The sequence below is a fragment of the Camarhynchus parvulus genome, chromosome 1A (genome assembly GCF_901933205.1).
Source record: "Camarhynchus parvulus chromosome 1A, STF_HiC, whole genome shotgun sequence".
Classification (NCBI taxonomy): domain Eukaryota; kingdom Metazoa; phylum Chordata; class Aves; order Passeriformes; family Thraupidae; genus Camarhynchus; species Camarhynchus parvulus.
In genome coordinates this window covers 32804990-32818025 of record NC_044586.1, presented here as the reverse complement: position 1 = coordinate 32818025, position 13036 = coordinate 32804990, and the positions used below count along the sequence as shown (strand labels likewise).

The 13036-nt window shown below is 40.8% G+C and overlaps 1 protein-coding gene across 10 annotated transcripts in view; it reads left to right on the top strand.

Annotated features, from left to right (window-relative positions):
* Positions 1-13036, top strand: part of NAV3 (neuron navigator 3) — a 507938-nt gene that overhangs the window by 392227 nt on the left and 102675 nt on the right. For all 10 annotated transcript variants that reach the window (XM_030959546.1, XM_030959547.1, XM_030959548.1 and 7 more), the window contains 2 exons: positions 8016-8124; positions 9892-10275. In XM_030959546.1, coding sequence (XP_030815406.1) covers positions 8016-8124; positions 9892-10275 — 493 coding nt within the window. The remainder of the gene's footprint in view (positions 1-8015; positions 8125-9891; positions 10276-13036) is intronic.

Here is a 13036-nt window from a genome sequence, read left to right as displayed (position 1 = left end):
GCAGGCTTGTATCTGGTCTCATGTTGGAGCTGAGCAGCCGTGCCATGCACTGCTTCCCTAGCAGAGCAGTGCACGGCACGAGGGCTGTGCGCTGCCCACAAGGGTTCCTGAGGCCAGTGCAGCTCTGCAGTGCAGACTGCTGCATGTGACCATGCACACTGGGAGCCTGCATGGAGGCAGAGCAGGTCCACATCTGCCTACAGCTTACCATGGAGACAAGTCACTGCCTGCAGGTGGTGGGGCATGAGAGGGCAGGTGGGGAAGTTATTAATGGATTTGAAATATCAGGGAGAGATTGAGACTTGGTCTTTGTGGTAGGAAAAGAGCCTGTTCTCTTGATTCCAAGACAGTCACCTAGAGAAATTTGGCATCACAGAGCCAAATCACAGAATCACAGTCTGATTTGGTTTTGAAGGGATCCAGAAGGATCATCAAGTCCAGCTCTTAAGTGAATGGCTCACACAGGGATTGGATCCACAACCTTGCCATTATTAGTACTGTGCTCTGACCAACTGAGCTAAAAGTCATTATCCTTCCTGTTAATTCAAAATATAGCAATGGAGAATACTGTACCTATTTGAGTAAAAATTCAGGATACAAAACCAATTAATGCAAAAAGAGTGAGACTGTCCTTCTTTTTTTGAAATATTCTGTTGTCAATACCTCCCTGTGAGGACTTTCTAGCAACCACAGCTTAATCAGGCATGTTCAACAGGCTGGGACAGCCACATGGCACTGTCAGTGCACACCAACACAGGAGTGTGCAGGCAGTGCTGGAACTCTGTGACAGCACCAACACCACAGCAGCTCTGAGGCACCACTGGCATCCACACCACACCTGCTCTGCTGCAGGCAGGCACCAGCACGTTCATAAAACCCTTCCAAGAGCCCATATGTCACTGCAGCTGGCAGACCCTGGAGTAAACACAGCAGTCTTATCTTTTATTTCCATGCTGAAAAAGTGATAGGTGTTTAATATTTGGGGCAGTTTTGTACTCAGGCAGACAGACCATTCCTCTTGTCTGGTCTTTGACTGTGTGTTCTAGGTGGGGATGGGAGTGGCACCTCTTGATGTCTTCCTTGGAAATCCAGTGCTTTAATATGGAAAACCACCATTACTTTAGACTTCAGATTTTTTTTCTGAGTTATTCCATGTTTCTGAGAGTTATTCCATGTTTCTGAGAGTTATCTGGGAATAAATGTACCCTTCCTTTGAAATTTCTGAGAATTTTCCCCTGTGTATCTTCAAAAACTGTAAACTGAACCAGTGAAAGGCAAGAAATACACACTGAGGCTTCTGCTAACATCTGTTTATTCATACAGGAAATCTGTGAACAGCTTGTAATTCTTAGAGTGGCATTTTTAAAGGTTATTTTTCTGTCGAGGTTTCTCAGGTAGAGACTTGGGATGAGCATATTTTCACACTGACAAAAGCAGTTTATTTTTATACAGCAGTTTTATTATTTGTAGATTTCTATATAATGTTTTGTGAAATTAATTTCCCCTAGATAAAAAAGTTTTTATCTAAAAAAATTATAATTAAATTCAGGTATTTCTTTGTTCATCTGTCCATTTCTGGGACTAATATCTTTTTCTTTGTGAGAAAAGACATACATTTTAGCATGTCATCTTTCTCTCTGGACAATTAATTTAAAAATAGCATTCAAAATTGCTGAACTTAGTTCTGACACAATACTAATTTGCTTTATTAAAAAAAATCACTCCTCCATTAATAGGTTTTCTTCAGAATAGTGTGAAACAATGATTTTTTACAGATTTTATAATTCTGTACTAGCCTCTAATCTCAGAGAGGTGCAAACAGGGTTGCTTTCTAAGGAGAAAGAAATTAAATATTTCCTTTTATGAACCATTTTACCAGATAAATACTGTTGTGTTCTGTATCTTACAATATTAAATTATATTTTTTTATTTAGAGCATAAATTGCAAGACTGAAGGTCCTTTTGCAAGTCTGCTTTTAGCTTCCTGCATAGGGAGTAACGGTGATATGGAAGAAATAGTTTTTCATCCTTACCTTTCGGGGAGAAAAATAGGATTTGACCATGAGCTAGATCTGTTACTGTGGCATCCCATTCAGGTGAAGCTGTGTCTTGAAACCTGTGGCACTGTAAACTGGGCAGAGGCTTCTGTGTCTTCGGTTTAATTCGCCAGGATGTTTGCTGCCATGGCAGCCAGCAGCATTCACTGCAGTAGCAGAGAAGAGTCATATATCTGGGAATGCAGGTTGAATACTAAAATGTAAGGAGGCTTGTGCTTCAGTGGTTAATTTTGGCTCTTTATTGAGCTCTGACGTGGAGGCTGTACTTGCAGCTCTGTGTCAGCCCATCTGAAGTGAAGAGCTGTGCACTAGGATCAGTCATGAGCTGGTGAGAGGGAGGGAAAAGCCCGAGACAGTACTTGTGCCTACTTTGGATTTCAGAAGGCAGCAGCCGTAGAAAGAGATGCAGGCCCACCGCTCCGATGAGACTGGTGATTGGATGGAGAGGGGAAAACACAGTTGGCTTTTGGGATTACTTCTGTGCTGGAGCAGAGTGTTTGATCAACTCTCTTATGCTTGAGAGAAATCGAAGTGAAAATGACTGTAAGTACTGCAGATTAATGTGACGGACGAGAAGTGGCTGAGCAGAGACAGCAGTGTAATTTTAAAGAAGATGACTGTGCCTGTCTAGTCCCTTGCAGTGTGCAGAGTGCATGTGGGAGCCGTGTTTTCACTGCAAGTGCAAGTGTGTGCTACCTGGGGTGTGCAGCGTGTGGCGATGCAGGGAGCACCGCCCGCAGCTCCCAGGGGAATTGAGCTGCTGTCCATCTCAGAAATATGAAATCTAACTGAGGTGCAGCCCAGCCAGAAAGATGCAGCAATCTGCTGAACTGTCAGTGTTTAAAGGCACGGAGGTTAGAAGAGGGTGTGCTCGTCTTCAGAAGCAGAAGTCTCTAACCAATCTCACGCTCATCAGTGAAGGGGAGAAGAGGCGACACTCATACAGGGAGAACTGGTTTGGAAACGCCTCCAAGTCCAGCCAGAGTTACCAACAGCGGCATGCAGAAGCTGGGTGCAGAGGCTCCTTGTCCAAGGCATTCTCACAGTCAGTGCACTCTCTCTGCCACTCTGGCTTCACCACAACCCAGGCATTTCAGGGGATACCAGGAAGCAGGACATCCAGGAGGTCAGGAGACCAGTGTACAGGTGAAGGCTTTCAGACTGACAATGAGGAGAACAAAAAATCCGATGATGAAAATGTGTCCTGCACATCCCATTTCCCCAGCAGGACCTGGGCAGAGGAGGAGGAGGAAGGGTGCTTGCGTGAAGGGACTGCACATCTGGATGAAGATGTCATAATAACAATGCTGGGTGACCTAGAACAGGTCCTTTATACTGATATTTTACGTAAGTTAACTTTGGCTTGACATCAGGAAGGGCAGGAGGAGGCTCAAGTGTTAGCACATATCTGCACGGAGCGGATTTTTGATCTTGACAGTGATTTCCCAAGACAGAACTGGGTTTATTTGCAGTAGTATGCAAAAATAGGGTTTAGCCATTTCTTCTTTGTTTCCCTACTGTGACATCTTAAGACTGTGTGAAATGAAGACAAATGTTTTAATTGCTTGTGATGGGTGCAGGGGCAGCAGCAGCCTGTGAATAACTGAACATAGCTTAGCTTTTTGAAAAATAAGGTGAAATATTTAGGTGCTATTAGTTTATTGTTAAATAAATCTGTTTTAATGATATTTTTTCTCATTAATTTGAAATTGATACCTTGAATCCAAGTTTTGGGTGGGATGAAACACATCTCTGCCTTCCTACGAACTAACCCTCCAGTATTTCTTCTCCCTTCTCTAGCCCCCCTGCAGATAACTGCACCCCTACATGTGGAATTGTGAGTGCCAGGGTTTCAGCGTAGCTCAAATAGCCACTTTTGTTATATCTGTGCACACCAGTGAGTATTTGAAGTCCACAGCCATAGGTGCTTCAAAGGCTGCTGTGTTACTTTTCATCTCTCAGCCCTTTAAGAGTGCTCAGAGTGTTCATTTCCAAAGCTTTGTTCTTCAGTCTTCAGTTAAATGGTTGAAGTAGCTGCTTGCTTTTCAGAGGTTATATGCCATGTGTCTAGCCTGGAGCTTCTTGCTGGTAGATATGTTAGCCCTGATTGTGTTTAAACATTAAGGACAAAATTTTTGCTGTGTATATAGTGTAAAAAGCTGTTACCTCAAAACAAGAAAGAAATAAGAATTCTCTTTGTGTGCATAGCTTTTATTATTAGACTGTACCAGTAGGTTAAAAGGGCTTCTGCTAGACATCAAAAGCTTGCTAGCACTGAAGACTGAGCTCTAACCTGCCTCTGCTCCTATTCAGCTGTTTGCCACTGACAAATCCCTGCTCTTTTGTAAGCCTCAGTTTCCCTGCTTGCAGAGTAAAACTGGTACTTTCCTTTCTGAATTAATATCTCATAGTGGACAATTCTCTGGGGAAACGTTTATTATTTGTAAATTCTTTCATGCAAATCAGGCAATTGATGGAATTATTACTCTCCCATTTGCTTTGGGCTGTGATTACATGTGCAGAAGAACAGAAATTATTATGAACAGTATTATTGAATGTGAAATTATGAGGGAGCTTCAGAAATGTGAATGTAAAACTCTGACCTTGGTATCTAGTGGTTTCTGTAAAATGTCTATTTTGATTTCCTGTGAATGTATCACACAGTGTAAGAAATCAATGTATTTTCCAGAAATTTACTGAGGGAATAATGATTCACTGTTTATAGGCAAAAAAATTGGGGACAGTCTTTTGGAATATTCATGTTTATAAATGATGAAGCTACAAATGATTGGGGAAAATGGCCTTTCTTGTGAGAGGAACAGAGTTTTGACAGAAAGTTTCAGGTTGCCCTAGTTTTAGTCTTATCCCAGTCTCCCCATATGTGAAACAGAATGATTTTTTTTCTCAGTGTATAAGCCAGAATCACTTGAGATAACAAGACTGGGAGCTTTTCTGATATGTTAGGTCCTGCAAATATGGCCAGACTCTATGATGACTGTGCCATATTATAAGAAACAAGGTACCCAGAGGAGTCTGGGAGACCTTTGAACCCAGTCCTGATCCAATAAGCACCAAAGTGTCTCCACTAGCAGGCATGGTGTAGCTAGTTTTCTGAAAAATTAACATCTTCATCATCCCTATGGTCCTCTTTACAGAAGGAGGCTTGATGTGGATGGGGAGTCAGTGCTGTCATGAAAACAGGATCTTGTACTCAGTACAGAAAATTTCTTCACTGTCAACTATTTATACTTTCTGACTTGTTCATCCATCGTACAGCAGGATTCCGGTGACATTTAGAGAATGATGGAAAGGAAAAAGAACTATTCCTTTCAAATCACTCTAGCAGTTAGTGGGAGATTTTTTTTAAATAGTACTATGTAGTATTTTAATATAATAAAACTTCAGTTTTAACTTTTTTTTAGTTAAAACTGGTGGAAAATATCTGCTGTGTCACTGAGAGATCAAAAGAATTAGATCTCAAGCTTTTCACCTCTGCAGGATAGAATAACAGCAATTTTATGGCATAATTTGGCTGAAAGTGAAGTATTCTTTACTGTGAAAATATATTTTGGCAGCTTGCCATATATGTACCTTTTTATTTAATGTATTGCAATTATACCTCAAGGCTTTGTTATGCCATTTACTGTGCAATACATATTAAAAAAGACAGCTGCTGTCATTTTTGCTGCAAGAATTTGCAATGTTAACATACAGCAAAGGACAACTGACAAGGATAAACAAGAAAGGAAAAGGGCAATGTCACTCTAAAATATGAATTGTATTCAGTTCCTCAAATAAATATAAAGGTAAAATATTGCTTTGCCTTTAATTCTGCCTGCATAGATCCCAGAATTTGTCTTTCTGTGTAAATAGAAAATTTTCTTATACCAACAAGCTACTCACCTCTGGTTCAAGGCAGGGCAGGTAACATTTCCTGGATCTTCCCTATGTAGGTATTATGGCAGGAATATAATGTGCTCCTGGAAGTCAATTTGAATGCATTTGGCAGAGCAGGGAAGGCAAAGGGCAGTGACTGAGGAACTGAGTGCGCCACAGACAACTGGCTGGAGGCAGGCATGGACAGTGTGCCTAGAAATTGTCTGGGCTTTGAAAAGCAGTCTGAGTCTAACAGGATGTAAATGTCTTCAGCTCAGCTTGGCCATGAGCCCTCTTGCCTCACAGGAATCTCCAGGGTGGTGCAGAAACTTCTGCAAAGAGCTGCTAGGATCCATGAGTACATTGATTGCCAGTGCTTTAGGGAACACATCTAGCTTGAAACACAGGAACAGTTGTAAATAATTTCAGTGACTGCAGACATTTGTCTCCTGCAAGACACTACATGTAAAAATGTACACAGGTAGTTTATTTTATGAAATTAAATATTGTGAACAGCATGGCCTTGGGTTGTGGCTTGAGAAGAGAGAGTTTGGCAGCAGTGCAGGACCTGTATCCCCACTTGATTTTTCCATCCTGCCCACGTGTTGATCCTGCTGTCAGTTCCATGGTGCCAAACCAGACGTTTATAGACATTAGCATCATTAAAGCACTGAAGAATTTTTTATGAGTGATGAAATAGACAAACATAATTCCCAAAGTACTGTTTGGCTGCAGCAAGACAGAAGACACAACCAGGTCAGGGTAGATGGGAAAACCTCAAAATGGTATTGCTGTGAAAGCTGGTTTGGCATTAAGCCACAACTGCAAGTTATGTTGTCTGGTTAAATGCATTGTTTGCCTGTTGAGGAGGAATTAAAGTTTATATGGAATTTATATGAAATAATTTATTTCTATTTAATGTCAGGAGTTGAGACTTTTCTTAGCAGCCTACAGAGTGTTTGGGCGATAGGACCTGACTGCAGAAGGTCTGTGAGGTATGATGTGAAATTTATAATTGATAGAGACAAAAAGGAATTTTCTGCACTTCAAGTTCAGCATTTTATATGTAACTCTAGTACTGATACTTCTTGCCAGCCTCCTTACAAGCAACAGATACAGGAGATGATCAGAAGTAGAACAGTAGCCTTGAACAAATCAGAGATTTTTGTAATAGAATTTCTTTTGAAATGCTCGTGTTGTTCAAAAGTAAAATGAATTACACTTCCTTGATCTATGAGTTTCCTAGAAAACCTGCATTTCTGGTTTTTTGTGTATGACCACTGGAGGCTTCTTTGAGGTTTATGATGTTTCTCTTTTGTAACATATCGTATATAACTTCTCTCCTTTTTAAAATTTAGTTTTAATTGTATGAAGTAAACATTGTTTTGGATGTTACAGGTGAAGTTCTGAAAGCTTCATTATCTGAGATATGAGACTAGCTTTTCACAATGGATCCTGAAGGCTGTTGAAAAGTCTAATTGTATAAATTATGTATGTGCTTAGAGTGTTCAGATTTGTATCCCAAGAAGCATATTTTATTTTATCCCATATGAAGAATAATGCCCCTCTTCAGAAAAGCATTACAGTCTAGGAAAGATACTTTATTAAGTGTCTTACTTAAGAAGTACTTTGAAATAGCCTGTGTTAATGTTAAGTGAATGCTGAAGAGTTGTTCTAAGAGTCATCCCAGTTTTTTCTGGGATGACAGATCACATATTTACTGTGGCTTTTTTTCCTACTGAGTTATGTAAAATGTCAAGGACTAAAAAGGGACTTTATAATGTATCAAGTGGTCTGGGGCTGCATCCTGCCTTGATTACAGAGGATAAAAATCCCAACACTGTAAATCAGAGTTTCATAAATAGATTTGGGCCTGCCTTAACAGGAGTACTTTGGTGGGGTTTTTTTACATACCACATGTTATTTATGAGTGTATATGTGTTTTATTAATGAAAGGATGAAGTTTTATTTTTTAAAATATTAAAATATATTTACAATCATATGTGTGCATTCTCATGCACTTTATTCAACCTTATAAACTCACTTGCTAAAGTCTATGCTGGTTTTACTGTTTTCTTCCAGGGGAAGACCCTGAAACAAGAAGAATGAGAACCGTCAAGAATATTGCAGACCTGAGACAGAATTTGGAAGAAACCATGTCCAGCCTTAGAGGGACCCAGATAAGCCACAGGTATACTTGTTTTGTGTAGACTACTAAAAATATGGACCATGGGTGAGTATTACTAGTTGCTGAATGAATGAGAGACTTGCAAGGGAAAATTAGCTATGACACTAAACTGCCTTGGCAACTTACATGTAACTTTAATATACTATATTGTCAAGATGTCTTATACAATCATTCATAAAGACAGTTATTGTTTCATACACATTTATTTAGAAGCTGATAAAATTGATTTTAGGTAATTTTATAAGTAGATGTTGGGGATGAGATCAACTGCGAGGAAAAATCTAAATGTAAAAATAAATATGTCAGCAATGAGGAAAAGACACATTGGTGTAGTGTTACAGTTTTGAGTTCTCCAGGTGTTTTTTTCCTCTCCTTCACTTTTCTTCCTATATGAGCTCCATTTTAATTTTGTTACAGATAAACCACAGCCTTCTGATTGGTCCCTGGGGTCTCTGCTAATCTTGTAACACACAAAACATGTCTCAAGTAGTCCATGCATGTGATTATGTTCAGTCACACACTCATGTAGTGGATTTTCCACCAAAATAGTTTTACCACAGCACCTTCAATCATATTGCACAGATTAGTAAAACCTCTAGGGTCAATATTCTCTTGTCCTAATCTTGGTTAAGATACCGAGTGTTTGGCATCATTCCCACAAGTAGAGGTTATAGAATCATGGAACCATTAAATTGTTTAGTTTGGAAAAGACCTATAAGATCACCAAGTCCAACCATCAGCCCAGCACTGCCAAGTCCACCCTGTCCCAAAGTGCTGCGTCTACGAGTCTTGTAGATACTTCCAGTAATGGTGACTCCACCTCTTCCCTGGGCAGCCTGTTCCAGTGCTTGGCAACCCGATCCATGAAGAAATGTTTCCTCATATCTACTGTAAACCTCTCCTGTTACAACTTGAGGCCATTTCCTCTTGTCCTGTCACTTATTATCTAGGGGAAGATGCCAATCCCCATCTGACTGCAACCTCCTTTCAGACAGTTGTGGAGAGTGATAAGGTCTCCCCTGAGCCTCCTTTTCTCCAGGCCGCTCCCTCAGCCACTTCTCGTCAGACTTGTGCTCCAGACTCTTCACCACCTCCATTGCCCTTCTCTGGACACATTCCAGCATCTCAATGTTTTTCTTGTGCTGAGGAGCCCAGAGCTGGACACAGGATTCGAGGTGTGGCCTCACCAGTGCCAAGTAGAGGGGGTAACAATTTCCCTGCTCCTGCTGGCCACACTATTGCTGATTCAGGCCAGGATGCCATTGGCCTTCTTGGCCACCTGGGCACATGCTGGCTCATGTTCAGCCGCTGTCACCAGCACCCCAAGCTCTTTTTTTGCTGGGCTCCTTTCCAGCCACTCTGTCCCCAGCCCACAGCACTGCATGGGGTTTTTGGGACCCAAGTGTAGGACCTGGTTGTTGGCCTTGTTGAACCTCACACAATTTGCCTCAGCCTATTGATCCAACCTGTCCAGACTCCTCTGCAGAGCCTTCCTGCCCTCCAGCAGATGAACACTCTTGCCCAACTTTCTGTCTTCAGCAAAGTGACTGAGGGAGCACTCAATCCCCTCATCCAGGTCATTTGTAAAGATACAAAACAGGACTGGCCTCAGTACTGAGGGCACGTACAAGCATATGTGTGTGTATGGTGAAAGCACATACACACAGAGAATTTTTCAAAACAAATATTCTTTCCTCCAGCCTTCACCTTTCTTGATTTCTCAGGAACATAGAAAGCACAGTTCACTGACTTCTCCATTCTGTTTGGCAGCACATTGGAGACAACTTTTGACAGCACTGTGACAACTGAGGTGAATGGGAGAAGCATACCAAGCCTATCCAGCCGATCGAGCGCTGTGACTTGGAGGCTGGGGCAGGCCAGCCCCCGGCTGCAGGCGGGAGATGCTCCATCCTTGGGTGCTGGTTATCCTCGCAGCAGCGCTAGCCGCTTCATCCACACAGACCCTTCTCGGTTCATGTACACCACCCCGCTCCGCCGAGCTGCTGTCTCTCGCCTTGGAAACATCTCTCAGATTGACATGAGTGAGAAGGGAACTGCTGATTTGGACATATCCTCTGAAGCTGATGTTGGTGGCTACATGAGTGATGGAGACATTCTTGGGAAAAGCCTGAGGACTGATGATATCAACAGTGGGTAAGCAGCACTTTTTCCCCATATGAGCTAATGCATGATTGGTAGGAGTAGAAGGATTTTTCTAAAAATTTTGGCACACAAGCAGAAGTGGCATTATAGTTGGAAAATTTAAATATACATATAAAAAAATAAACCTCTAAACTGCCAGCAATACTCTCAGTTGCCTTCAAATTCTGTTCTTTAACATCAAAATTCCTTTGCTGTGAACTTTGAATTCCAATATTACTTACTGGAAAATTCTAGTTGTCCTGTGAACCATCAGTTTGCATTGCTTTCCCTGGGGTAAGTCTTCTTTTGGTATTTTTATGTTTTGTTTGAGATGGTATGTATGACATTGGATGCAGCTGATGAAAAGCAGTTGTTGACAGCACTGACTTTCTGTTTCTACTTCAGATATTGTCTAGCATAGTCATTGCAATGGGCCTTTATTGTAGGTTTTCAGCTGTGCCTATCATTTGAGCAGCAGCAATATCTTTTCATTAAAGACTAGATCAGTTACTCCTTTAGTGTATCCAGGAGAAAGAATCACAATTTTTATTTTTGTTTGCTCAATCAATTGGAGTACTGCAATTTGAGGTGCTGCATTCCCTGTGTTTCAAATTCAACAATTCTTATATCAATCTAGGAACACAAGTCACTTCAGTCCTGTGTATGTTAGACCTCCTAGAACATCATTAAAAAAGAACAGCCATGTTACAGTTTTACTCATACTTAAATTACTATTCACTGCTGCTTTTGGCACCTCAAGGCTGCTTGCTGACTGATGTAACGCTATGTTAAATAGAAGTTCCATGGAGTACCTGGTCATGTCACACCACACTGCTTCACTCTGTAATTTTAGAATTCTTGCTGTCAATCTAATCTCTTAGTTTGAAGCATAGCTATGATTAGAGAATAGTGGGGGATGAATTTGAGTATGATACATTCCTAAAGGGAAATCTAAGTCTGTGATCAAAGCTCTCTCTAGAATAGTGTCTCATCTCAAGCACCATCCAAAGATAGATCTCTAGAAAAAGCATCATTTTAAAGAAAGCATATTCCTGTATCTCCCTGGGCTACTTTTTCAGTGATCTGTGTATACAGTGCTGCTGACAACATTGTCCACAACACATCATTAATGACTGTCAAATAGGATGCCATATTTATATGTGCTAGAAAAGAGAAAATACATATGGAAAATATGATACTTTAATGTCTGAGGACCTCTTATCATAAAGGAAATATTAATGCTGTCTTTGACAGATGCATGATTTTATTCAAAATTTTAAAAATGGGAATCCTTTGCAGTGCCTCATGAGTTGTATTAATTAGCTTATCACATTAAAGGGTGAATGTAGTCATCTTATGTGACTTTTCTTTGCATCTGTAATAAGGATAACTCAATAGATAGTAAGTTGCTCTGTGCTCAGTTAACATTTTTAGGTGCAGTAAATGTTAAAAACAATTGATAAGCTCTGAAATTTCAGGATTCACTGAGGCATGTAAAGTCTTATCTCCTCCATGCCTCTTCCATTATCAGTTTAATTACTTTAAACACTTGGGGAAAAGAATGCAGCAGAAATTAGAAATTAGTGTGAGGAAGGCCTGTTGCGCTTGTCAAGTCTATCCTTACTTATACAGGAAAAAAATGCATTTAGTCTGGATTGCATTCAAGCCACAGCTAAATTTAATATGCAATTCTAGAGCTGTGGAATCTACTGGACAATGCACAGCTAGCTAAATAATCTGTCAAAAAAGTCTGAATTTTGTCTTTAATAAAAGATGAATATAATATGTAAATGTGACTGTTAATTTACCTTTGCAAACAAATGTGTAGTTACCTTCTCCAAACTCCAGATACCAAGGCTTCAGAAACACTTTGCCAAACTACTGGCCAAATCTCACCCATGCATTAAATGCCTCAGAGTTTTGTTGAAAATAATCAAAGGAACCCTTTGTGTTTTAATGCACTTGAGCTTGCCTTCACCCCTACTGCCACCCAGGACATGCTGCCTTTTCAGACTGGAGCTACCAGAGAGGGCTCCGCTACTGCAGCTTTGCTCTCAAGGCCTGCACCTGTTCAGCCACCCCCAACCACGGGGATGGACGCAGAGGTGGGTGCTCCCAGGCTGCTGAATTGGCCCTCAGGTCTCTGTTACAGATGATTTCAATTAAATCTGCTCCCAGAAGGAACCACAGGGAGAGGGCCAACACAACTGGAGTAGCAGCAGTCTGTGTGCATGCCTTGGTTTGTGACTGGGATTCTGTGTAATTACTAAAGTTAAATGCTTGTGTGCTTGCATACATGCTTAGACTGAAAGGTGTGTTTATGTGGCACCATTTCATGGCTCAAGGAGAGCTTGTATTAAAGACTGAATCATGAGTAAACTTAGTGAGATCATTTTAGCCATCAACCTAACATTGGGACTACACCTATTTCAGTAAGTCTGTGCTTTATTTTGAGTAGGTTCAGTGAGGTACAGAATTTTTTTTCTGAATATGTGTGCTTCTAAGTTCAGTGCCATACATGTGCACGGTCCTTCAAAAATAAATTTATGCTAACTTTGTTGGTGAATTAAAGTTATTAGAAAATACAAAAGGGAAACAGAAAGAACAAGAGCCTAAGAGGGAGGACAGTTTAACAAAAAGTCCTTTGGGAACATAATGGAGAGGTCCTGTGGGTAAGACAGGCTGGTGATGCTGCTCCATTATAAGAGCCAAGACATCTCAGAAAGACACCCAAACTGTGGGAGATAGACATTCCAGAAATTATTGCTGGAAC